This window comes from Haemaphysalis longicornis, unplaced genomic scaffold, assembly GCF_048455015.1.
Source record: "Haemaphysalis longicornis isolate Haplotype H1 unplaced genomic scaffold, Haemaphysalis longicornis Haplotype H1 scaffold_6, whole genome shotgun sequence".
In the NCBI taxonomy this organism is placed as follows: Eukaryota; Metazoa; Arthropoda; class Arachnida; order Ixodida; family Ixodidae; genus Haemaphysalis; species Haemaphysalis longicornis.
The window spans coordinates 60,048,464-60,075,819 of record NW_027526407.1 but is presented as its reverse complement, the minus strand read 5'-3'; the positions used below and the strand labels follow the sequence as shown (position 1 = coordinate 60,075,819).

Sequence of the window (27,356 nt, the reverse complement as noted above, 5' to 3'; positions counted from 1 at the left end):
CGGATACTCGTAAATAGCCAGGATACTCGTCAACTTTCCCAGGAGACGAAAGATCTAATCAGGAAACGGTAAACCATGGCAATCTCTACCTCAGCTGGCAGACTAGAACTAGCGGAGCTTTCGAAGTTAACCAATCTAGCGCATCTATAGTGTTAGCGCAGTGCAAGGTAAATGCGCATGCCGCAGCCAGATGGCCGAAACGCTGACATTTGATTGATTGATTGTAGGGTTTAACGCGTCGACGCAACGCAGGCGATGAGGTGCGCCGTAGTGGAGGGCTCCGGATTAATTTTGACCACCTGGGGATTTTTAACGTGCGCCGAAATCTCTAACACACGGGCGTTTTCGCTTTTCGCCTCCATCAGAAAAGCGGCCGCCGCGGCCGGGAATCGAACCCGCGACCTCGTGGCAGCAGCGCAACGCCTTAGCCACTGAGCCACCGCGGCGGGTAACGCTGACATTTCGTGCACTGTCTGGGAGTTGCACTGCATTCGAAGACACGGTACCGTGTGTAACCTATAGTAACGTTCTGCGGTTTCAGCGGCGAATACAATAAGCGTGCTGTGTTATTTTGTAGCGTAAGCTACACTTCCCGAGGTTGAGCAGTTTCGCGTGGACCTTGAAGGGCCGTACTGCGCAAGCGCGAGGAGCATTGGATTGGATTGGATTGGATTGGATTTGGATTCGATTGGATTCGATTGGATTATAGTGGATTCAATCCAATTGGAGTATGGGTGTGTAGAGAATTGGGTTTGCACATTCGTCAGTTTGCGCATTCCACGCCATAGCCGCGGCAGACGCACTGGCGCCGGCCTTTAAAAACCCGGCCTTTAGAGGGGGGTGCACACGTGAACATTGTTGTACTTGTGCAGGCCATTACTTAGCTACCGCTCAGCCACTTAGAACACCCGGTTATTTTAGGGCGGTGCACACATAAAAACTGTTGTACTCCTGCAGTCATTTATTTTGCTACCGCTAAGATACCTAGAAAACCCGTTCATTGCAGGGAGGTGCACACGCAAAAATTGTTGCACTCGTTCCGGCCACTTTTTGCTACCGCTCAGCCACCTAGAAAACCCAGACATTCAAGAGGTGCACACGTGAAAAATATAATCAGCAATCTATACCTGCAGTTTTTCAGGTGGATTTGCATTGAGCAGTGTACAATAAGGCTCTCTATTGCCCTCTGATGATAGCAAGCCTACCATCGTTTAAAAGAAAATCACCTTTGTGTGTTATCAACCAACTGTGTCGCGAACCAACTAGCCAGCAGGTACAATTGAGTCACGTTTTTTTCACCAGTGCTCAACACTTCCTTAACCACGCGTGAGTGCGTGTGTGGGCTTGTGTAAGTGTGTTTGTTTTCGTGCATATGCGTGCGTGCGCGCGCGTGTATGCGCGTAAGCATTTGTAGGCCTCCGCTATAGTTTTCCCCACCCACAATGTGGCCACCATTTGTTCAGCACACCATCATTCTTCAACTACTCATTCTCCGCACAATTCACGAACCTCTCTAACTGGTTACATAATAGTGCACCTCCTCTGCTCTACAGATGAATTGGTGTATGCAGAGGAGTTACTGCAACCTGGCAGCCGCACTTCCGGAATTATGCCGACGCTCCCCATTCAGTAAACTTATAAGATAGGAGGCATTAAAAACTCTTCCAATTGCAATGCAATGTGACTAAGCAGTAGGAATGGTGAAATGTTCCGCAACAGAAATTGCGGCCTGCAAGCAGACCACTTTATACAGTCAGTAAATGTAAGAGTGAAAGAACAAGGCGGTCTCACCCGTTGAACCACCAGAAGATGAGTTTAGACGGGTACGATGCCCTTTGCTCTGGACAGGCTCCCTGCGTACACATTGCGCAACACGCTTTCATTCCACAGCGTCTGTTACCACTAAGCCATTGTGATTTCGCTCATTGTTACAATTGCAACCGTAACAGTAATTGTGACTAGTTGTAAACATTTGTAATTGTAACAATTGTAATTGTAATTTCAATTGTAGTTGTAACTGGTGGAATACCCTCGCTGAGCAAAACTCTATGCTTCGAGATGAAATTTGTTAAGCACATGCTGTCTCGTTGATACAACAGCAGCCGACGGTGCAACAGGAAGTGGAATATCAGTGAACGGGGAGAGAAAACGACCGAGCCTATATAATGTGTCCAGAGCCATATACAATGTGGTGTAAAAATATCCTATTGTTATCCCTACATTGTTTCAACAAGCGCAAGAAAGCAAATGTTTGTGGTCATCTATAGTATCGCATGCCTTAATAAAACTCTCAACTCTGTTATACTTATTGCGGAGGTTTTTTTACCCCTCCTTGCTCGAATATTCTATTTATTTAGAACCGTTGTTGCCGCCACGAATTTAATAATGGTTTATGGAAGAGCTTCCAGTCAACAAGGCCATTTGAAATGAGGCTTCAGTTCTTTGCAAACCTCGCAAAATTGCATAGCGCCAATGCGCATAATTACCAAAAAGATCCGCGTCTGGGGTCCTGTGGGATGCGTAGGGTTTTCTGGGTAATTTGTACCCGCTTTTGTAATGAGACTTGAGAATTTGAAAATGCAGGTTTCCTCGCACCATTATTTCGACCGATTCGCTGACATCGGCTATGGTGGAGCACTGCTTATATTGTAGGCATTGTCAGCACATCAATCATTTACAACCTGTGTGTGATAAAACCCGCAGGTGATGTTACCATAAAAAAATAGTGCCCTTCAATTCTGCGAATATGCATGACCTGCAGAGCTTGCCGCGGAATGCACGAAACAAACCACGTTTGTTTGTAATTTGCGATTGAGAATACTTCCTTGCCAATTAGCGTAATGAAACTTCGGAGAACTAGAGCTTTATTCTAGCGAACAAACATGGGGCTGTCTATTTCCCTCCCCCGTTGCACCTTACTGTCTACGGAACACACAACCCAATCCGGTCGACCAGTGTAGACGCAAGACAGGTCGCCTTCCCCTGTTTGACGTCCAAGTGTAAGCCTCCCGCCAGCACAACGGACATGTCATCAGTGAGGGCATGAAACCTATAGCTTCACGTGCACGCCCCTCACCCTTTCTCCCTCCACTTCCCGCCCGTTCGCGCATAAACCGGCAACCGCTCATTCCGCGTATGCTTAAACGTGAAAGAAATCCGCAAAAAGGAACGCCGGAGCAGCGCCGCGTAACGCGGCTTCACCGGAAGAAAACGGGGGAGGGGGAGGGTAGACATATATACTGCTTCGCACTAAAATGTGAAAACAAATTTCAGGCAGACATGCCATGCAAACACACTGCAGACAAGTAGGTGTCATCAATTATTAATGTAGTTATCGGGATTGTGGGGGACGGCTAGAGACGTTTTTTGTTTTGCAATAAAGTTTAAACGAATGCTTTTTTTTACAAAATCATCTCTAAACAAATTGCATGGATTAAACGGCACACGCAGGCCAGACTCTGACTCGGAGGAATCCATTCACGCGATTCAGCAGACCGCTGGTGTGAATGCCTTTCGTGCAATGGTAACGAAAAAACAAATGACACTGAACACGACAAGCAGAGCTAGCTACGCAGCAGTGTTTTATAAGAACGTTCCGTGCTATCAACGCTGTCACCAGGCGAAACATCTGTCCCACGCAAGGCATATCCAGATAGCAGAGAGCTGAAAAAATTGGCCTGTGTCTGCTAACCTCGCGGTTAGTGTCGTCGAAAGACGATAGTCGTCTGCGGAGCGTACCACATAAAGGCCCCTCCCCTCCAACTCTTATCCTCTTACCCTCCCGTTTCGCTGCCCCTGCGGTAAATATGGTGAAGGTTTTCTCTCAAGTGAATTAAAATTTCCCACGTTCCACTTCCCGCGTCTCATCTACTGAAACCTTTTGTTACTGTTTGAATTCATCGAATGCCGCCACAAGGTGTAGGCTAGGGTGCGAACGTTTTCATATTTTAAGTCAAAGCATTGTTTTCAACACGTATTTTATTATTTGATATCGCCAGAATTAAGGAGGGTATTGTCTATAAAAAGAACATTGCAAATACCACGTATGTATTGATGTTTTGACTCAAATATGCCTAATTTTGTTTACTGAGCAATGCTGATAGTATAAACATCGCTATCATATTTAGTAATTTGGAAATAATGTTATACCTATATAAGCGTCTCGTTCAATAATTGTTTTAACTTCTTTTCGGGTAGCTGAACCGAGGAACAGAGAGACAGACCAAAACTTTTGGGCTCAAACAAGGCAGCAAAGACTATTGTCTTTTTAAAAATTACACGTTCCCCATACCTACATGTCAACAAAAGATGGCAGCATTCGCCTAGTAAGCTTCCTACCTTAACTGTGCATTGCATCGCTAGGATCGACACATGAAGCCCAAAAATAGCCAGAACTTTCTTACCATTAGAGCAAAGCCCTGACGTAACGAACGCAAACTTTGTAAGGAACAGCAGCTTTTACCGCTTTCAACGGCTTGTCCGAAGTCCCGTAAGCGAAGAAGCTCAGCACGAATTGGCCCCACGTGATAAGGAAGTATATGCTGTGGATGGTGAACAGGAACCCGAGGTTGGCGACTCGATGTTTTTCTTCCTATAAGGCAAATATAAAAAATTAATGCCGTTCCACTTAACGTTAAAGCTGTCGGAAGTGCAGAGAAGTGATTCGCCATAATGGGCTGTGTAGCGCCGTTATCCGCTCACTGCTACCACCCAAAGTAATTCGAATTTCCCGCCTTCGCAGTGCTCGCTCACCCCGTGCCTGAAACAACGCCAGCGGGAGTTCTGCTCTTTTTGAGCTTGCTTTTCCTACCGCCCGTGCCGGCATGGCGCTGCCACCTTTTTAAAGACGATAGTCTTTCTTGGGCTACTTAAACCCAGAAATTTTGGTCTGTCTGTATGTCTGTATGTCTGTCCGTCTGTCTGTCTGTGACTCGATTCAGCCAACCGGCCAAAGCAAAACTATGCCTGCGCAATAGTCTTATATAGTCACAGCTAAATCTACCCGTCTATGTCCGGTGTAAGGTTCATACTTGTCAACATTGTTGAAGAACAACAAGACATTACGCAAATATGAGACAACCAATCAATACAGAAGTGATATTTGCAGTGTTCCTTTATAAAAAAGTCGAACATGCTTGACTTTTGGGAAATTAAATACTTCAACTGCAGAAAAAAAATTCACTCCGCCGTCGCCTGCTGTCGCCCGCGCCACTATAGCTTCTGGCGCCATTTTAAGAAATCAACCGGCAACAGTTACGCAAGGTTCCACTAGATAGGTTTCACGTTCTGCTTGCAACGCACGTGGAGTAGGGAAACGCGGTTCTATAAACGCTGAAGTAGGGCGCCTCAATTAACGCGCGTGTTCGGCGTACGGCAGCGTTCGCATCGAGACACCCGATTTGGAGCAGTGGAACGCGGGAAAGTTAAAATGATTTAAGCAAACCTTTGGCGTCTTTACCTTTAACGTTTTCACCCCCAACACTTGCAAACAAGTTATTTACAGGCATCAGCTTGTTGCACCAATAGACATTTATAGCAGAGTGGAGAGCCGGTCTTGGTACGGTATCCTGTACACTTGCGCACCACCAATTTTTTCGCCTCTGCGCAGGCGCAGAGCCGGTCGCTTACCGGGCACCCTACCGATCCCGGTTCTCCGCTCTACTCAAACTCTCTAATGTCTATAAATTACTACACCGAGAGTCGTATCGACGACGTTTTGAGCAACTGCGCTTGTAGCAACGAAGCATGATATAGAAGATAGAGTTAAGGTTTTTTCGCATGTGTACAGCCATGGACAAATCGAATCCAAACCCGAAAATGTGAACCAGAACACTTAAAATTGAATAATATTGTTTACTGAGGTCCAATAACGGCGCGCTATTGGTATATTCGGAAGACCTCACTTCCCAACTTAGTTTTTTTAACTGAGCCACGCGTCATTTTGACTTTCTTGGAAAGAAATCGCGGTGTTTTGGTTCATATTTTTGTGTTCACGTTTCATTTGTTCATCACCGTACACGCAGGAATAACTTAGTTGCTCGTATCCCTCGGTACATCACCCCACACCCAAACCTGCTGGACACGTCCTTGTCCAATCTCGGCACAAGAGGCGGGGAAACGCCAGGCAGGCAGCGGGGAATTGCCGGACTGCGTTAGGGGAGCTACAAAACCACAGCCACGCGCCCCGCTGACTGTTTTACTCAAGGTTAAAATAGATATGAGATTATGGTGTCACAAAAAGGGGCAAAGCCTACTCATCGGCGGATGCACCGAGACTTGCGTAGCATTACTACACGCAACCGACATTTGCCTGCACGCACAAAACGTTGAACTCCAAACAAGGCTTTTAAATGCCATAGCTCATGCTTCGTCGGTACCGAACGCTCAATTTGGAGCAGTGTTGTACGGAACGGCGTTCCTGGAACTATACTCGGTTACAACTCAAGAACGGCACCACATCATGTAGTGTATCACTCCGCCAAAGCGCCAAACCCGTGACGTCAGTGCGCGCGTTTTGAAAAGGGTTTGCTGTGAATGCGTGATATCGTTTGCCTTGTCTCACGCAGTTTGTTTGTCGTCACTGGAGTCGTTTATAAGCATATTAAGCCCAAAAAATCACGGGAGCGGCTCACGCCATGTTAAAAATATTCCCAGTAACGCCCTACTTGCGCCGCGCGGAGAAACATCCGGCTACGGTGATAAGGCACAGCGGCAACTTCCGGTGCCGTTCATAGTTCCTTTTTGAAGGAAGGGAGTAACGCCACCGTTCCATTAGGGGTCGGTGGAACTGTAACGGTAACTCGTTAGGTTTATGAAGGAACGGCAGGAACGGCGTTCCTTCTGCAAACGTTACATCGCTTGAATTTGGCTGTTTTGATTCCAAGGCTCGAGTAAAAAACTCCCCCCACCTCCCCGAAGGGGATCGTGCGGAAATGCGAATGCATTGGGTGCACCGATGAGTGCTCTGCGGCAAGCAGTCACGGAGAGAGGCGCGCGCTCCACTGCATTTATATATATTTTTCCGAGAGCAGCGAGCGGAGAGAGGGTACGCGGAGAGGAGAGAGAGACCCGCGCAACACGCCCGCCCCGCGCGCGAGCTCTTTCCGCCGAGCTCCGCGATGCGAGCGCCCTCACACGCCCGAGCGCGTTCCTCCTCTCCACTCACTCTCCGCTACTCCGCCCGAGCTCCGCGATGCGAGCGCCCTCACACGCCCGCGCGAGCTCCTCCTCTCCCCTTGCCCTCCGCTACTCCCGCCCGAGCTACCATATGCTCCGGTTGCTAGGCGCGCCACAGCTGTTGCTAGGGGCGAGGAGAGATAACACCTGCGTGCAGACGCCGATGGACGCACGACAACCCCCGACTAAGAAATGCATTCGCATTTAAAAATCCTCCGCAAGTCGCGACTGTGTTTCTCTTCCTGTAAGCTGGCCAATATCCCCACCCTTCAGCGGAACGTGCTTCCTCGAAGGTGAAAGGCAGAATAACCACGCAGCGGGCCGCAGCTTGTGCTTGCTTCCATGCTGGTTGAGCTTACGCGGCGTTCGACGGGTTAATAGCGGAGCGGCAAGAATGCTTTTCACCTTTAATAATTTGCCTGGGGAGGCCAGGATGCGCGTCTGGCCGATATAATTATTCCCTCCCGGAGAAAGGTTTTCTAAGTCTGAGCGGCGCTGAAGGTACCTTGTAAAACCACCGTTTGTGTATGTTGTCAGGGGTAATTACCGCATCAGTGCGCGCGATGTGTGGATGCGTTGTTGTCGGGAGTGTTGCGCTCGCAGTGAGGTCATTCGAAGGGTGACCGGCTATCAATAGAGCTGGGCGCGCCGCAGTGTCTCGGGATGGTGTACTGCTCAAAGTTACAGAGTACGCGCGCAGTTCGTCACGGCGTGGTATGTCGCCGATCTGGCGGAAATCGGTCAACAGCAGGGACAGGTCCTTTTTGTATTGCACGCGACGTGTTCACAAAAGACAGGAATTTCGTTATTGATGGGCCTAATTTCGCCGCGAGCCGTAGAGAGACCCCTCAAGGTCGACGGCCAGCGTTCAGAGTTGCTTATCGAAGAGGTTTGTGAAAATGAAAATCCTCGCCGCAAATTTTTGTGGATTTGTTTTGTTTTTTCGTTGTCGCGCGTGTGCAATCATATGCCCGTCGGTATTTATGTGTGTTTCTGCGTGGAATAATAGTTAGTTGCGAGTCCGCACAAGTCCTTGTGTACTTCTCTCACCTGAGGTGTCTTCCTTAGCGCAGCTTACACCTTTTGATAATGTGCACCGACTCGCCCAACAAGTCCGTCTAAAGTAGTTACTTGCATCGGCTTCTGATGTGAATTTAACCAAAAATAGAGATACACTTTTTCTTTAAAAGGTAATTTGGTTTTGTTTTAAAACAGCAAAAGGTTAACGATGTTCTGGACGCAATTACGTTGTTATCTTGCGATTCGCCGCTGCTATCATTGTCGAACGGCATTTTTTCGCCATGTAGACCCACATGGCAAAAGGAATGTTATTTACAGCTAATTTCGTTCGCGTTGAATGACATTAGAGACCTATGTATAGTTCCTTTCAACATGGTTTCTTATGCAAGACATTTAATTACGTTCCTGCATGTGAGTAACTTTCTATTTGCACATCTGAAGCACAGTAACCTTACTCGCATTTCTAAGACCGAAGTGGAAAGTGTCATATGTGCTAGACCTATAATATACGAGCACCAAAGTCGCAGTTAAACATGTCTGGAGTTTGTCCGGTGCCCCCTGAAAAAAATTTGTCCAAGAGCCTTTCTTCGCATTCTGTTTGTCTCCAGATAATCCGCTCCTAGCGGTGTTCATATTCGTATAATTTACGTAATTTGGTGTGAGTTTTACATTTCTCACTTTATTTCGCTTCAGGATCATCCGACACCATATTTTATATTAAAGAATTAATTGTAACGTGAATGTAACGACAGGTTCCAATGACCGAAGTGGAACTGGAAGGCGTTCCTTTCGCAATAAAGGAACTTGTAGAGAGAGAGAGAGATGAAACGTTTATTTGAACTGAAAGGTCTTGATTGAACTAGGGTAGGTTCCCTCCTTCCAGGGCCCCTGTTTCCTCTGCCCCAGTCTTGGCCCTAAATATCAGGTACTTCTGAACCCCAGGGTCAGAGCTGGCCAGAGCTGCCTCCCATAGCTCATATAACTTGGTGTTGGTGTTTACTGAGGGCCATATAGTACGACAACCCCAGGATGCATGGAATAGGGTGGATATTTCACCGCACTTATTACATGCGTTTGTGAATTTCTCGGGGAACATCTTCGATAGCCTGAGGATGTTGGGATAGGTGTTCGTCTGTATTTTTCTAAGAGACTTATGCTCTGCAGCTGTTAAGCTTTTATCTGGTGGAGGAAAGAGAGCTCTGGCTTTTCTTTGAATGTTGAGTCGCTCACCGAAGGTAATTGGGAGAGGGATGAGTAAGCTAAGACAACTGGCTGAGCGGTTAGTAAGTTCTCGCGCAGCTTGGTCTGCTCTCTCATTACTTGTAACAGGAACCCGTTTCAAAATTGGGAAGGAACGAGGAACGAGCTTTCGTTCCTGTTTTAGAGGAACGTGTACAACACTGATTTGGAGCGAGACAACCGCGTAAGCGTGCACGACGTTCGTGATTTGGTCCGTCACACTAAAAGACTACCAACGGCAACTACTATAGGCGTTTATTTTTCGTGCTCGTCAACTTCTTGCGTGCGAGAGGTCTGCAGCGTTGGGAAGCCTTCCCTATACGATTTCGGTTTCACTAAAATTTGCCCCCAAACGAAGTACCCCTAAAGACACAACCTTGCGAGTCTAAAATCTCAACAGGAATGCCGCAAAAACATAAGAATTTCTGTAATACGACAAAAAAAAACTCTGTTATGCACAAGTTCTGTTGTTACGACAAAGTCATCTGTTGTTACGACGCACATTTCTGTCGCAAGAGCAGAGTCAATTTTTCTCGACGACAAACATTCCTGTAGTCATATCAAGACTGCCATTGACGCTACTCTTCACAACGGGCAATAACATTCAAACCATGTGCAACAACTGATAGGACATCAGGATGGCGACAAGACAGGAATCCGGCATGATGGAACATCCAAATGAGGACAGCAATACGACACACGGCAGGACATCAGAATCCCGACGCGACAAGAATACGACAAGACACCAGTACGACACGCGAAAATACGACGAACTACACAAATTTGTCTCGTAAATTTCAACTGGGAGTGCGCCTCCTGGGCAGTTTGTGACATGCATTTCGAATCTTGTCAAAGCCGTTCCCTTCGGCCGGTGGTATTGAGCCGGGCGGATCACTGTCCTCGCAATGATAACGTTGGGTAAAGTTTCTCCGCGTTATTACAGCAATCAGAAAGGTCATTCGTACCTCGATGAAGGCCATCAAAATGACCGTCCTGAAGCGTATGGTGCTGGCAATTGTCATCATCATCCAGAAAAGGAACAGCGGGGCCGATGTATAGAAACCGGCAAGCCGACCACCTCGCACCAGGAACATCGTCAACACCTGAAAAAGCAACGACGCGCCGTAATGCAGCTTCGGCCCGAAATGTGTGGTCCAGTAGAACATTTCAGAGTTGCCTCATCAGAATAAAACACATTCGCACCCTTTTCACCTCCCGCATGACAAAACCCAAGGTAAAACTACATACGTCCTATATTTCATAAAGGTATGCTTTGTGTATATTTAGCGTCTTGCTTTTACATTCACGCTTCAACAAACCCTTCCTGGAGAAAAATCTAGAACTCTGCAAAGAACAGCCGTTTTAAAAAAAAATTGTTCTCGAACTATAGAAACTGAGTGCCACGGCAGTGCGAAGCTTGGAAGAAACTAGCTATGCAAGGAACGAGCACATTATTGAGAACTAGAAATTTTGAACACCTCGCAACTGTTTGTGGGTAAATCTATTGCCGAAACCTTTTAGACATCATAGTTCCTTGACGCAAAGATAGAATTTCACCTTGGTTGCAGCTATGGTCAGCCTGCTTCCAGATTAAAGTTTACGTGAGGAACAGCTCACTCTTAAAAAAGGCGGTGCATTTACTAACAGAACACTAACCAGTTACTTGTCACAGTATCCACTGGGCGCTTGGTGCTTTTACTACATGGCCATGCATAACCCAGTGAAAGCTACGAGTCGCAATGTGGATTAGCTGAGCCCGAAACGCGACAAAATAAATTGAGCAAGAAAACCAACGGAATGCACGGGGAGAGCGAGTGTAATTTAGTTACCTTAGAAATACAACTGCTCTCCTTGCTTTTATACGCAGCAGCGAAAAAGTCCTCTGATAGAGTCGGTGGGCTTGTCACAAAAATCAGATATTTTAGCAAAACTTTTATAATTATGCCTTTTAATGTGAGCATATACAAGTCATCATGTGGATTTGAAAAAAAAACTATTTAATCGTGAAGTGGAGTGAGAAAAGTGCTGTAAGTATGTTCAATACCTCATATAATTTTGTTACTATCAATGAATGTTAGTATCAAACAAGCAGCAGTTACTAGACTACTAACTATAGCAATTAGGGTCCATACTTAGTGCTAGCACCTACGTACCATTCTGCTGGGGTAGTAAAGTTCGTAAGGAGTTAAATACGACCCGTTACGACCTTTTTAATAGCCATTTTAAGAGTGCTGATGTATAACCCACCGCTTATAATTTTTCGGAAGAGCACTTGTTCGTTAATTAAAGTATTAAAACACGCACAGTCAATTTCCAGTAGGAAAACACTAGTTTGTTCACAATTTCTGCACCAAAGTAAGGGAATAAAGTTTACACTTCATTCTATTGTCTATTTGATCGCCTCAAGACTACGTAAGCCTAGATCTTTTAGAACACGCAGCTGCTTTGTAGGGCTACATACCCTAGCTGTATTTTTAAGATGTAATTACGTTCCGATGCAGTCTTTCTGTACAATCATCGCTGCGTAAAATGAAGCACCTACTTTGTCGGAATTTACTTCAAGAGCGCGGCAGCTGGATTTTCATGTTCAGCACAGAATGTACTAGTTAGGCTGGTGATTCACATAGGGCACAACTTGGTTTTGTGTGGCAGAGTTGTGATAATATTCTAATATTACAACACCTCCTCGTCTACTCTTGGCTTTTCACAAGATTTATGTTTTTTTGTAGAAATCAATCTCTATAGCGGAAGTGACCATACAACCGTATATTACAAATTTTTACCAAGTAAAGCTGTCGACTCAGCTAGTTGGTTACTCGTAGTGGCGATATGTTGCACAGAAAAACCTTCGGGGACAAACAGTATACACACGGACAGGCGCCAACTTTCATTGGGTGTCTTCGCTCTTTCTCTGTCGATATTTTGGTCCTGTTTCTATTGTGTCCGTAAATTCAAATGCATCTGCCTTTGGAAAAATTTTTGCAGAATTTAAATTGATTGTGTTATGTCAGTTTTGCATAATTTCAATATCTTGCTGTACTTATTATCTATTATGCCTAAACTTTATGAATAAGTGAATTTAAATGTGTTGTGTTTTTATATGTGTTATTCTGTGCAGAAAAGTGTTTTGCATTCTATGTACCAACCCACTCCTGCGATAGCCCAATTGGGCTGCAGTATGTATAAATAAATAAATAAATAAATAAATAAATAAATAAATAAATAAATAAATAAATAAATAAATAAATAAATAAATAAATAAATATTTGCAGTCACATGAATGAAGAATCAGTTGGAAGTTAGCGCGCGTCCGTGTGCATACTTTTAGACCCCGTGTATTTTTGCTGCGCTACATATCACCACTTTTACTAAGCAAATGAAGTTCAAGAAATTTGGCGACTTCGCTTACTAGCACTCCGTCCCCCCAGAAAAGGGAACTTTCCGGGTCAAAGAAAACTCAGTTGCCCATTGGCTAAGATGGTGACGCGTCGCTTTTGCCACGGACGTGACAATCGAGACGTAGCAAGCTGTTTGAGGAAGCTTCCGTTGTCGCTTCAAGCTACAAGCGGGGATACGCACATGACACACGTGCTTATCACCCGTGCAGAGGACAAAGCTACAGCATTTTCGGATGTAAATAAACTTATTGGTTTTACCACCCACTCTCACTGCTTTTAATTTCGGTACACTGCGAAAGCTTTCACATTCCCCTTATACGCCATGGTGTGGCTGCCTAATAAAATTATGAAACCAAACCGTTTATAGAATCCCGCACAGCAATGAACGGGAGTTACCCGCCAGCCATGCGCACTAAAAAAGCGAAGCTATATTTCAGAGGTAGCCGAAAAACGCGGAAGGTAGTGATTACAGTCCGATGTTCGACACTATCTGATACGTCGTGGCAGACTATTGTTTCCTTATACAAACAAAACTTAATTGTGTGCTCAGTGGCGTTCCTATTGTTTCTATATTTCATTTCGAACTGCACGAAAAAAAAATTTACCGTATTTACTCTATTCTAAGCTCCCTTTCTTTGCACCATCGTGATGCCCGAATTGCTTCGATGCTTTGATTGGAAAAACCTAAATCCCCCCCCCCCCCCGCAACTTCTTTCTTGGCCGTATCTCAACTAAATGGACGCGAAGAATAATGTTTCATTTCGCGAAAATTCAGAAGATAAATATGTAGCGGCAGTGAACCCACCGCGTACGTATGATACTCGGTCACCCTCACTGCGAATCGAGTCCATTGTGTTGCTTGGGCTACCGCATTCAGCATCCCCCCGCAGGTCGTATTCTACTCCGTTAAGTGTCATTTAATTGAAAACTTCGTAAACGACTTGGCCACAACGTCAACTCCAACCCGTTCCCACGTGTCTGAAATCCATCGTGCGATGGTTGCTTAGAAAATTCAGTGCTCGGATTCGCATGCTAACTTTTTTCCAAATTTTTTTTACCGAAAGTAGGGGAGGGTGCTTAGAATCAAGGGGTGCTTGGAATCGCAACAATACGGTACATCAGCTCGTTCATTTTTGTACGTTCCCAAACCCGACTCAGAAGCAAAAGTGTCTGTCAGACCAGGAAGCCCAGCAACAATTCACAAGCGGCCTGAAACAAGTGTATGTGTGCAGGTACAGTGTGATAAGACATCACCCCTCGTGATATAGTTGACGCTTACCGTAGTACTTCGCCACCTGATACTTACGTATGCAGCGATGCGTACGGGCGGTGCGACAAAGTGGACAGGGAAAGGGGAGGCACCAGAAAGGAGTTCGGAGAGCCGAAGCACAAACTCGATGCAAGCCACTACAATCAGGAAAAGAGACAACACCTGCAAAGGAAGTGGTCCTCTGATCATTTGCTAACCGGCCGTGCGGGCGCGGGCTTTAAAGGAATACTATGACTCAGTCATTTCATGTTCATACTACACCGTGAAAATACCCGGGGGCTATGATCGATTTTATAGTGTTGTGACATAGTGTTGAAAGGAAGTCGTCTTGGGACTTTCCTTGCATTCGTATTTTTGCTCTTTCAATTTTTCTTGACCCCATAAAATAACATGGAATTTAGTTCTCTTACCACAACAAAAGGGAACGACTTTGTGATAATACTAAGCTGATCGTGAGGTTATAATTAGCAAAAACCATGTTCGTAAGTGGGCAAATGCAGATGCGCAACAAGTAAGAATATCCGGGTGAACTCGATCCGGGATTCGGAATTGTTTACATGCATTGATGTCTCTAAGTGTACAGAAAATGTAGGTAAGCATGCAGAGGTTCTGCACCCTTAGAACATTTTCATTGACCATGCCACTGGCATTGTGTAGTTGGGATTTTCTTTAAATGCAGCAGAGGTTTACCTCTCCAACAGCAGCTGTGGGACGGCAAATTACGTTTCTTGCCAGGGAATATATTAATAGTTCACGCTCATAAAACCTCAAAGGAGCAGCAAGATTACTCTCGAAACAGTCAACGCAACGCCCGCAGCTCGGCAGCAACGCGACTGTAGTGAGGACAAACACTCTGATCCTCCATTAGGTTCACTAGACACCACATTTTGTGTAGAAGTTGCACATCATTTTGAAGGAGCCACGCAAATGCCAAGATCTGAGGTGGAGCAGCCTGTCGGTTTTACGTTCCCTTCCCTCCAGATACTACTACAGACTGAGGTGGAGCAGCCTGTCGGTTTTACGTTCCCTTCCCTCCAGATACTACTACGGTCTGAGGTGGAGCAGCCTGTCGGTTTTACGTTCCCTTCCCTCCGGATACTACTACGGTCTGAAATGGAGCAGTCCGTCAGTTTTACGTTCCCGTCCCTCCGGATTCTAGTACGGTCTGAGGTGGAGCAGCCTTTTCGGTTTTACGTTCCCTTCCCTCCGGGTACTACTACGGTCTGAGGTGGAGCAGCCTGTCGGTTTTACGTTCCCCTCCCTCCAGATACTACTACGGTCTGAGATAAAGCAGCCTGTGGGTTTTATGTTCGCTTACCTCCGAATACTACTATGGTCTGAGGTGGAGCAGCCTGTCGGTTTTACGTTCCCTTCCCTCCGGATACTACTACGGTCTGAAATGGAGCAGTCTGTCAGTTTTACGTTCCCGTCCCTCCGGATTCTAGTACGGTCTGAGGTGGAGCAGCCTTTTCGGTTTTACGTTCCCTTCCCTCCGGGTACTACTACGGTCTGAGGTGGAGCAGCCTGTCGGTTTTACGTTCCCCTCCCTCCAGATACTACTACGGTCTGAGATAAAGCAGCCTGTGGGTTTTATGTTCCCTTCCCTCCGAATACTACTATGGTCTGAGGTGGAGCAGCCTGTCTGTTTTACGTTCCCTTCCCTCCGGATACTACTACGGTCTGAAATGGAGCAGTCTGTCAGTTTTACGTTCCCGTCCCTCCGGATTCTAGTACGGTCTGAGGTGGAGCAGCCTTTTCGGTTTTACGTTCCCTTCCCTCCGGGTACTACTACGGTCTGAGGTGGAGCAGCCTGTCGGTTTTACGTTCCTACCCGTTCGAATACTACTACTATGGTCTGAGGTGGAGCAGCCTGTCGGTTTTACATTCCCATCCGTCAGGATACTACTGCGTCTCTTTGTGAGCAGTGTGTCGCCGAGGGCAACGCAAGCACATCGATTGTGTCTGCGTGTTTTATCCTCCTCAACAAAGCCTGTTTTAGTGTTTTTGGTAGTGCGGAATTTTTTTAGATAGTGCTGTGAAATTTTTGCAATAACCCGAAATATCAGAGACGTGGTGCGTTGATGGGAGTGGCAGTTGGTAGAAACAACATTAAGTGATGGGGGCGCCAGCACGGCTTTTCGGTCCCTAAGGGGCCATGAAGGCAAAATCCAACTTGGTTTAATTTGTAAGAAGTAGCCTTTGGTAATTCACCCAGCTCGATTGCAGGTACTAAAGAATTTTTAACTAAAAAAAAAACAGAATAGTTTTGAATTTCGTGGCACACTGACGTCATGCTTCTTGGTGGTCACTCAGGTCAATGGCCGCACACCGCACAAAGTATGTGACATTCGAGAAATCACCGAAAAGTGACTGGGTTGTCGCCTCCGCTTAGGTGTTTTCCTTGACGTATATCCCTATTACGGCTTGAAACTTGCGACAAATTTGGTAGCATTGTTATCCTAACAAAGTGGCTACTTTAGTGAATCAAACTTCATGGTCCCTTGAACCATGGCGTCTATATACTTTGACGATCAGCCTATTCATCGAGGTACAACTTTTCTGAACTCACCACTTTCGCGGCGTTCAGGGCAGTCCAGGGACGCTCCTTGCGATCACCCTCCCTCATGGCGCGCGCTTCGAATGGTGCGCATAGCCACAGGAGGGAGCAGGGCAGCCAGAGCAGGACGGTGTCTTGAAAGCATAGAGACAGATCGGCACTTCTGCCGGATGTTGTCGAATTACTAGTCTCCTGGGAAGTCAATAAAGGCTTCAGATGTCGAACCACCGAAAAGGGTAATGTGCCCTCCGTTCTAAAAACGTTTAACACCAACTGTTACTGAACTTGTTTGGATTATAAAGTAAAAAAATTAGAGAAGCTTGTACTTACGCGCAAAACTTGAATGGCGAAGCTGTTGTACGTGATCATCACTCTTAATAAAAAAGTTCGTAAAAAGGTAGTAGCGGCCGTGTTTACTAACTCCTTACGAGCCTTACTACCGCGCGGTTTTGTACGTAGGCTCTGCCACTAACAAACGCATGGTTAGGAAATTAACTGAGCGTAGGAAATAGGTAGCACTAGATTAAGGTAGTGCTTGTGACTAGGTTATGCATGGCCAGTTATAAACGCATGCAGCTCAGAAGAGTGTTATCGCTAGGACTTTACTAGGGGAGGTAGTGGTACTTACTGCCTGCTTCAATTAGTACCCCTGACTAGTACTAAATTTACTGCCTCCACTTGCTAAGTACCTAGTGTATACTGGGACAAGTAACGTGTTAGTGTTCCATTAGTGAATGCCTCGACCTTCTCACTTTTTTTAAGAGTGATTGACAGACACAAAGTTGAGTTTTAGGGTCGTTGTAGTGTCCTGGTTGACGTAGGTGGCGTGGGATTTCATTGACCTTGTGTTGAGCAAGGCCAGAGTGAGATCTTGGTCGTTTTGGTCTACGTTTTCGTACGCCACGCTGCAAGCGCGACCTATCCTCTCTAGTGGATGCTTTGCACGCCGAGTCTCGCGAAGCGGAGCGGCCTTTTCCCCCTCGGCCGTGCCAAATATCCGCACAGGCGGGGCCATGTGTAGACAATGATCACTTACAGCAGCTTCGACATTCAAGTCTTTTGTGGTACAGAGCGCATGCGCACGACGACACGAGTACCAACGAACGACGCCATGGCGTGTCATTCTCGTTCCGGGGAACCGTTCCCGTGACAAGGCGATCGCTGGAGTTTTTGTTGTTTTTAAAGACGATAGTCTTTCTTGGGCTACTTAAACCCAGAAATTTCGGTCTTTATGCCTGTTTGTCCATCTGTCTGTCTGTCTGTGACCCGATTCAGCCACCCGGCCAAAGTAAAACAAGGCCTGCGCAATAGTCTTATATAGTCACAGCTAAATCTGCCCCTTTAAGACCGGTGTAATGTTCATACTTGTCAACATTGTTGAACAAGAACAAGACATTACGCAAATATAAGACAACAAATCAATACAGAAGGGATATTTGCAGTGTTCTTTAATAAAAAATCATAGATGCTTGATTTTTGCGAAATGAAATACTACATCCACTGCAGAAAAAAATTCACTCCGCCGTCGCCTGCTGTCGCTCGCGCCACTATAGCTTCTGGCGGCATTTTAAGAAATCAACCGGCAACAGTTACGCAAGGTTCCACTAGATAGATTCCACGTTCTGCTTGCAACGCACGTGGAGTAGGGAAACGCGGTACTATAAGCATTGAAGTAGGGCGCCTCAATTCACGCGCGTCTCCGCCGTACGGCAGCGCTGGCATCGATGCACCCGGCCTGGAGGAGTGAAACGCGGTAAATTTAAATTGACTTGAGCAAACCTTTAGCGAGTTTACTTTGAGAGGACCGCGACGGAAGAGGAACACCATGAGAGGTGAGCGGGACAGCAAAGGGAGGCATTTACTTGGCAAATGTCGGCAAAGACTGTCGTCTTTTGTCGACATTTGCAACGAAAGGAGCAAATACGCGGCCAATTTTTTCTTGTGCCCAAAGCTGGCCACTCTCCCTAAGTGGGTATACTTAGCTTGACGATTGTGCGCTCTAGGCACGCGTGCACGAGCCATCGGCATTTTCTTGCTATTTTTAAAACCGGGCACCATAAACGAGTGATTTGCTCATTGGCAGCATCGCTGTTAAAAAAAACTGTTGCTAAGGTTGTTTGCTTCTGAATTTTAAAAAAAAATGCAAGGTGCAAAAATGGCGGAGACAAGACGAGCCACCAGGCGTCGCATACGAACGGTCGTAGTAGTCGTGCTGTGACTTCCTTTGTGTACGTATATTTGCTCTTTAATTTTGTATTCACATCCTAAAATAGTTTACACAGAATTTTATGTCTCTTACCACAACAAAAGAGAACGACTTTGCGACACTACAAAGCCGTTCGTGAGGATTTCATTTGCAAAGACCGTGTTCGTAAGGGGTGCAAATGCAGATACGCAATAAGTAAGAAACTTGGCCTCGTTAGGACGCTAAGAAGTAACAATGCTCCCACAACGCCAGTAACTAAGAGCGGTTATGTGTTCTCTATTTGAGACCCGCCGCGGTGGCTCAGTGGCTAAGGCGTTGCGCTGCTGAGCACGAGGTCGCGGGTTCGATTCCCGGCCGCGGCGGCCGCTTTTCTGATGGAGGCGAAAAGCAAAAACGCCCGTGTGTACGAGATTTCGGCGCACGATAAAGATCCCCAGGTGGTCAAAATTAATCCGGAGCCCTCCACTACGGCGCGCCTCATCGCCTGCGTTGCGTCGGCGCGTTAAACCCCACAATCAATCAAATCTGTTCTCTATTTGAAGCCGCACCTTCGGCGGTCGCAACCAGTCCAATGGTCGCCTCAACCACCGTGGCGATTTATCTTCGAAGCAAACGAGGGTTACAGAGGTTACTTCACGACGGCTACGAGTACGACAAGCAAAAGTGCTACAACAAAAAGGTACAAAATTGTCTACATTTGTAAAACGTTGACATACATGTTTTATTTATGTGCATACATGCTATTTCTTTGCGCTGATTACCTAAATAGGTGTGGCTGATTAATTTTACAGATTTACTGGCAATGTAGCCAAAAAAAGACTGCAAGGCACGAGCCCACACAGTTGACAGATATGTGGTAGCAACTGTGAACGAGTATACACATGCCCCAGGGCCAACTGCGACTCGAGGCAAAGCTGGCGTATGCCGCAATAAAAGAAAGGGCCCAAATGACATTTTTCCAGTAGCGTTCTGCGCACGCGCAGCTCTCGCTCCTAGCGACCGATCCGCCATTATTGGGGGGCAAAATGTAAACAACATGACGCCACATTGGATTAGCCAGTTGCGAACGCCGAGCCAGCTAAATGCTGCGCCGTTTTCTGATCCGTGAAAGCGGCCGACAGGTAGGCGCTGCGGCTGCCATCGAAAGATTTCTCTGGCACCAAAACCATGCGCTGCGCCTGAGACGGCGCCGTCAACTGCGCAGGGCAAGCGAAAAAAAAGGGGGCGTATTCTTCCATAATACCCCAAGTGTGGTTCGTGCGTTTGCCGCAAGAGGGCTACGCTACTTGAACAAGGTTCATTGACGGAGGAGATGAACCAGTCGATAAGCAGCAGCTTCATCAATGAAATCACTCAGGAAGGATGCAGCCATAGAGTTTCTTAGTAAGTATACTAGAGAAGAAACTGAGCCTGGTAATCCATGTCGTCGTGGGCGTTTATGGGAAGACCCCCCGTTTTGGTTTGGGCTTGGCATGACCATTGGATTCTTAAAGGAGCCATGAAGAGAAAACACAAGTTCGGTTCATTCAAAATATTGCCTCGTTAGAATCGTACTGACACCACTTTTAACGTAAACGTAAAGAACGCTGAAAATCACAAGAACGCTGACAGGAAAATTGGAGATCACAAGTGAACAATCATTGTAAAAAATATATCTGCATGTAGGTTGCAGAAAACATTGCAGATAGCTTTGAGTATTATACAAGAGCCTTTCCAACTTTCAATTCACAAAGTGAACCCAGCATAGTAACTGCAGACGATGATAAGGCCGCAAGAGAAGCGTGCGACAAGGTACAACAAGTGCCTTCCGTAATGCATTGATAATATCACTGTATGTGGATTGCGTTATCAGGAGAAAGCAACGCCTACAAATTTGGAATGCCAAAAAATTCCAAGATCTTCGTCATTCCGTAAGTTTGAAAAACAGCTGGTTCTTTTGCCCCTGTGGTAGCGCTGAACTACCCAGCTATTATTCTAGTGTCTCGGAAGTGAAAAAGTCGCTACTGCTGCTGATTTTTTATTAAAAAAGCGAGAAGAAATGCATGAGGATACCGTCGCTGATCTGTTTTATAAAATACTGGTGCTAGTAGGCCGCTAAAAAACGAAATAATGAACAAGCTATACATTTTCTGGCTATTGTTCCACAAACGTATAGACATTTTTTGGCAAGGTCGCGTAAAATTTCACTTGCCTAAAAAATGCAGAAATACGAGCAACAACAGTTCTAATAAACAGGTTTGATTTGCGTACTTGCAACTTCCATGTCAAAAACCGCTCGCGAATGTTGCTGCCTCAAACGCTCGTTTTTGTACCGAACCGTCCTGCACCAAACCACCCTGTACCCCGTGTCCGGTACCGAAACGTCTATGTTCCGCAACGCCCGTGTCCAGAAGGTCCGCGTACCGAAGCGCCTTGTACCGGAACGCCCTGTGCCAAAAATTGGCCGCGTATCTGTTCCTTTTGTTGCAAATGTCGACGGGAGACTATAGTCGACTGGCATTCCTGGCAAGTAAATGCCTCCCTTCGCTTTCCAGCTTACCTCTCATGCTGTTCCTCTCCTCTCCCGTCTCATTCCTGTCAATATAACACGCTAGAGGTTTGCTCTAGTCAATTTAAATTTACCGCGTTCCACTGCTCCAACTGAGGTGCCTCGATGCCAGCGCTGCCGTACGGCAGACACACTCTTGAATCGAGACACCCTACTACGACGTTTATAGTACCACGTTGCCCTACTCCACGAGCGTTCCAAGCGCAACATCGAACCTATCTAGTGGAACCTTTCGTTGCTGCAGCCGTTTAATTTTTTTATATGCCGCCAGGTAGCGCGGGCAACAGCAGGCGAGGGCTTTCTGCAGTTAATTGATTTAGCATTTTATTTGCTATCGCAGAAACCAAGCATCCGTGAATTGTTTAATAAATGAACACTGCAAATATCACTCATGTATTGCTTTTCTGCCTTATATTTACGTAATGTCTTGATCTTGTTCAGCAATGTTGACAAGTATGAACGTTAACACCGCACTTAGACGTTTAGATTTGGCAGTGAGCATATAAGACTCTTGCGCTTTTTCTGTTTCACTGCAGCCGGGTGGCTGAATCGAGTCACAGACAGACAGACAGACATACAAGGAGGCCGAAATTTCTCCGTTTAAGCAGCCCAAGAAAGACTATCGTCTTTAAAAGACCTAGATCCGCCAAGACAGGTTTTTGTATATGCGCTGTCCGGGGGAGCCACAATTCTGCTGCAAGGAATTTACCTGTCAAAGCAATTTTTCGTTTAGAGCGAGAACTATTCCCGGAAAAACGAAACCGTATGTACGAAAGGGAGTCAATAATTTGTTCCGCGAAAGAAACGCTATGTCGTCAAAGGCAGACACATCTTATTGAAAGTTAGTCTTAAATTACAACACGTGGACAAGGCTGTGATTCTGAAATGGTAAATGTTTAAAGCGCAACTGAGCCAGTCAAAAAGGGAAGAAAAAGGTTTAGGTACCGGTGTAAACAAGACAACTCACCCAGAACGGGGTACCACAAAACCACTCCATCGCTGCGATTCCTCGTAGCTCAGTCGCGATGAGCGTTCAGTCGCACTGGGCACGATTGCTGACGTGTTTCCACGACATCCCTTGCGGAAGCCCACGCTCCCAGCAGTCAGCGGGTCACTTTCGCTTTTTTGCACACACGGGCCTGCAACACAAATTTTCAGTATACTTTCCGCCCAACGCTTCCTTAAAAAGTGCTGCGCCCTCGGAAATGCCACAGCTTCCCTTAGAAAGATTCTCCTTTTTTTTTGGTACGCGATAAATCAGTGGGCCATCCTGAATGACACCGAGCTGCATAGGTGGTTTTGAAATCTACGTGCTCTGTTTACGCAGTCACTATAGTCGTTACAGTTGCCTGACTCGCCGAAAGTTGTTTGGGGCGCTATTCGTGCAAGGGCAAGCTAATCCACGCGAAGTCCATTTCCAGGGTAATCACTTACCAAAATGGAGCGTTTTGACTCCTCCGGCGGGTTGCTAGAACGGAATTCGGAACCCACGCTTATGGCTCGGCAAACATGCTCGTCCGGAGAATTCCACAGGCCTCACTTGCAGGAATTATTGAAGAAATACGACCGTTGGATCTGCACATTCCACGAGATTATTGAGCGCGGGGCTTTTGGCATCTTCTTCCTTCTTGAGGGTATGACCTCTGGGGGATTGGCCGGCGTTTATTATGAATGCGAAAGCAATATTTGCTGTGTTCGAACAGAGTTACTGCATATATACAGTTGCGAAACTCCCCATAGGCGCCATGTACCAAAAGCCGGTGTTCGGTTGCCCCCCCCCCTGCGCCGGGGCAAGAACGGGACAAGACGCTCAAGAGTAACGACACTGACGAACGGCCGCAGCCATTTTGGTGCCTGACGCCAGGGTGGCCAGCTTTATGCGCCCTATTGCGGCTGACGTTGACGGGCGGAATTGGTCCGGGCGCGGCTTGGCAACCATGGCAGCTGTGTTTACTTTTCGAAGATTAGAGACAGCGCGCCGGTGCGATGGGGTCAGGCTCGGTTACGCTAGTGTAGTGCTCTAGGTTACGCTAGAGACACTAATTAAGCTACGCTTTTTAAGCGGCTATAAGTTACGCTAGGCCACTGTCATTCTTTCCAGGGTGAAGCGAGGCAGGCGTTTTCCACCTTCCCGCCGGTTGAAACAGCCCAGTACAGGGCAGCACGGCATCGCTACTCTGTCTGGGGGCTTGCAAACTCACTCTCAACCTGTCATACAGCCGCACTTTGCTCCGAAAATCACGACTTATCGAAGAGCGCGCGCGCGGCAACACAGAGGCACCAAAATGTCAGCGCCCATGGGTCTTCCCAGGGTACGTGACGTGGTTCGACCAATGGCCGCTGTCGGCGGCATACAACAATGACAGAAAAGAGTTCCGATACTCTGAAACCTCATCTAGTGGCTGGGGCAAGTTGACTAGCCTGTAGTCTGTCGGCAGGGCGTTGAAGTAGTACTCAAGTGCTCGCGGCTGCTGCCGTAAGTCATAAAAAGAAAAGCCGCAAAAACACAAGTAAATTTCAAGTAATTTGTGTATTTTAATTTAAAGAGCAATCTTTATTTTACAAAAAAAATTTTGAATGAATAGTCTGGCGAAGTTTAGTTTTCGTCTCCTAGGTGCCGTGCGCGTCGACTTGCCCCTCAGCTTCCACGGAGTAGGGGGGCTAGGGCCACCCGGATCTGAAGCGGAGTTTCGCAACTGTATATATTGAGTAACTCTGGTTCGAAAATCCAAGGGTATATGGCCCGCTAAAAAGAGCGAGTGCTCAAAGGATAAAGAGCGAACGAAGTCTTGAAATCACGCAGCATTTCGCTGGGAAGCTCCTATAGGTAGTATTCATTGAAAAGTTTAGCTGTCAATTTCTTCTCTTGGCAACACTGGAAACGACCATAGTCATGGCTGATGCGCCACGGACATGGCGCGGCTTGGGCCACTGCGTCCGCGCGCCGATTAAAAAAAACACCGGCGTGCGTCGTCTGCTCCGTTTCAACCCGATTCTCAACGGTGGTGTCAACAGAGATGTTATTAATCGCACTCACAGTGGATTCGAGGCAATGCTTTGCGTTCGGTGAGGTAGGTTTTGTAACGTGCAACACAGTTATGTGCTTAGCACGGACAAGTACCGCCATCTCGCGGAGCCCGACGTAACCAGTGTCGCCAGTGAATACATGCAGTACGGGTAACTGTACGTCAACCTGAAACCAAAGGAACACTCCAAACTCGATGCACTAATTCGAAAAACGCAGAATTGCTCTTGGACGCCCTGCATTCAATCCTACCATGCACATACACCGACTCAGCCTTCACAATTCCCTGTCTGAACTCCTAGAAGCACAGCAAGTCGGCCAGCTCGCTCGCCCATCCCTCACCCCCACAGGCCGCACCGTTTCGACACACCTGGGTCGTTCCGTTCCTACTTCATGGACGCACCACAACGCATGACCCCCAAATCCACACAAACATCAGACTCACCAATTCCGCGCCATATGTGCCCTACTTACAACGTGGGCCCAAGACAAGCACGCGTTCGTCTCCTAGAGAAACGATACTTGAACCGACCCGACACCTGATACACGGACGTCGCAATCTGCTCGCACCGAAGAGCCCATGCAATGGTTGCCCTCAATTCTCAAGGCTCCATCCTGACATCCGCCACCATCGCCGTTACCAACACCACTATTCCCGAAGAGGCAGCCATAGCCCTCGCAAGCCACCATGGCTACTACTGGCTATGTAACCATCCTTACCAACTCACAGCAAGCTTGCCAGAACTTTCTGACAGGATGCGCTTCCCCTCCCCCTCTCAAGCTTCTCGAGACAATCAAGACCCTGCCCACATCCAAATTGTGTAGACTACAGGCCATGCCTCACTCCCAGGGAATGAGGCGGCGCACGCCGCTGCCCGCGATAACACTCTCCGGGCATTCACATCGGGGGCGGGCGACTTGGCAGCACTCCCCCCCTCCAACCTACCAATTCCCAGCCACTATACACCGATATACTGCACCACTAGGTCCACTACCTTCAAAACCACCGCCATTACACACACCCTCTTCCCCCCTCAACACTTGCGACGCCCAAATATGGCGCACTACAGACGCGAACATATCTTAACACCCCTATTCTTCATCATATATCCCCCACTACGTGCCCTTACAACTGCCCTACCTGCCATACTCCCAATACGACTTACCATCTTGTATGGCCATGCTCCGATCACCCGAACCCCCTCCCTTTCCCCATCCTGGAGCAGTGTTAGTGCGGGCTGACCAGCTCTCACCTCGGGACTCAGGAACCCCTGATCTCCCGTTATTCGACTCGATATGCAGACGCGTGCCCATTGTGCCATCAAGAAAAACCCACCCCCGACCACACCGCACGGGAATGCCAAAGCGCAACGGTTGTCCCCAAAATCAGAAACCCTAATGCGGAGCGACGGGAGACACAGCTGGCCAGCGACTGCTGTGAACACCAGATCGGTCTGATTCAGTGGCCAAAACAGACGACTGGGCGAGTTGGTACATTGTCTTGCTTGGTAACAGCGCAAATAAAACAGGACACAAAAGGAAGAAGGAAGAAGCGCTGTGTCCGTTCCTTCTTCCTTTTGTGTCCTGTTTTATTTGCGCTGTTACCAAGCAAGACAATGATTCAATGGGCACGCAAGGCAGCAGAGGCCGTTGGAGCCCTGGAACAAAGGTACCACCCCTGCTGACCCCGTCGGGAAGCGTATAGGCGTTTCCTAGTCAGCACAGACAAGCGACACATGGCGCCATCTAGAGGCATGTTTGAAGCTTTAGTTCATACCACAAGCTAGGGGCAGCACTGTGGAGGCTACATTGTGGTCAACAGCCCGCCCCCTCAGGACGCCTAACTCACCGCGAAGGAACTCGGCAAAAGGCGCCGGGGCCTTGCGGTCCCACTTGCCGAGAGGGGAGAAGGGAATGTCCTTTCAGGACCCCCTTCACGGCGAGTTAGGCGCCCTCAGTGGGCGCACTCTTGACAACAATGCAGCCTCCACAGTGCTGCACCTAGCTTGTGGTATGAACTATAGGTCCACGTGCATGTGGCCCTCACTTTAATCGCGCAGAACTGCTTGGTGTAGTAGTGCAGCATTTAAAAAAAAAAAGGTGTAGTAGTGTAGCAGTTTCGCTCCTGCGAATCGGACATCCTAAGCCGGGTTTAAATCCCGTGTCCGCTTTTCTATTTCATTTTCAAGGGTTTGTTATATTTGAATATTAACATTTTTTATCTCGCATATAATTTATTTATGACACCTTTATGCATTATAAATGGGAGATTGGGTATTTTCGTTGCCTTTTGGGCAGTTTCAGCTACTGCCTCTTGTACGTTTTTGCGGGTTTTCCCCTGTTAGGTCGGTTTCGGCTGTTTCTGTTGAATATTTTTCAACACTGTGGTTTTCAACAATTGCAGGTCAGTTTTGGCTGTTATTTATTTCAGTTCGGGTAGTTTTGTATGCTTCGGGTACTTTTAAGCTGTGATATAATCCCCATAAGCAAGCTCACGTGACGGCTGGCTGTACTGACTAGGAAACGCATATACGCCTCCCGGACTAGCGCAGCAGCAGTCGCTCGTGGAATTATAAACTGAGAAGAGGCCACCATCCTTTCTTTTATTTATTCATTTATAATGTTGTTGGTGCTAGTATTCACACCATTGGGGACATTTTAACAAACCCGCGCATTTCGGTTTCCTCATCCGTTCCGTCGTGGTAGTGATGGTGGTGCCAGAAGTTATGGCTCATACCCATACGGGGGATTGGCCAAGAAAGGGGGCGCTCACGGAGAGATTGATTGATTTCAGCAAGCCAGTATTGAGAAGAAGCGACAAGTGGCCCAACGACACGCCCGCGGCTGAAGCGCTTTCTAAGACGCAAGTAACTCCACGGAGAGAACTATATACTCAGTAATTAAAGAAATGGGAGTA

At 47.1% G+C, this 27,356-nt stretch overlaps 1 protein-coding gene across 1 annotated transcript in view; it reads right to left on the bottom strand.

Annotated features, from left to right (window-relative positions):
* LOC144143036 (multidrug resistance-associated protein 1-like) overlaps positions 1-23,220 on the bottom strand; it is an 81,902-nt gene extending 58,682 nt beyond the window's left edge. Inside the window, exons 1-6 of the mRNA XM_077674856.1 lie at positions 22,382-23,220; positions 16,673-16,852; positions 14,140-14,265; positions 10,401-10,538; positions 4,463-4,591; positions 1,792-1,853 (exon numbers count right to left, since the gene is read on the bottom strand). Of these exons, the coding sequence (XP_077530982.1) occupies positions 1,792-1,853; positions 4,463-4,591; positions 10,401-10,538; positions 14,140-14,265; positions 16,673-16,852; positions 22,382-22,411 (665 nt within the window). The 5' untranslated portion in view covers positions 22,412-23,220. The remainder of the gene's footprint in view (positions 1-1,791; positions 1,854-4,462; positions 4,592-10,400; positions 10,539-14,139; positions 14,266-16,672; positions 16,853-22,381) is intronic.
* Positions 23,221-27,356: the final 4,136 nt, after the last annotated feature.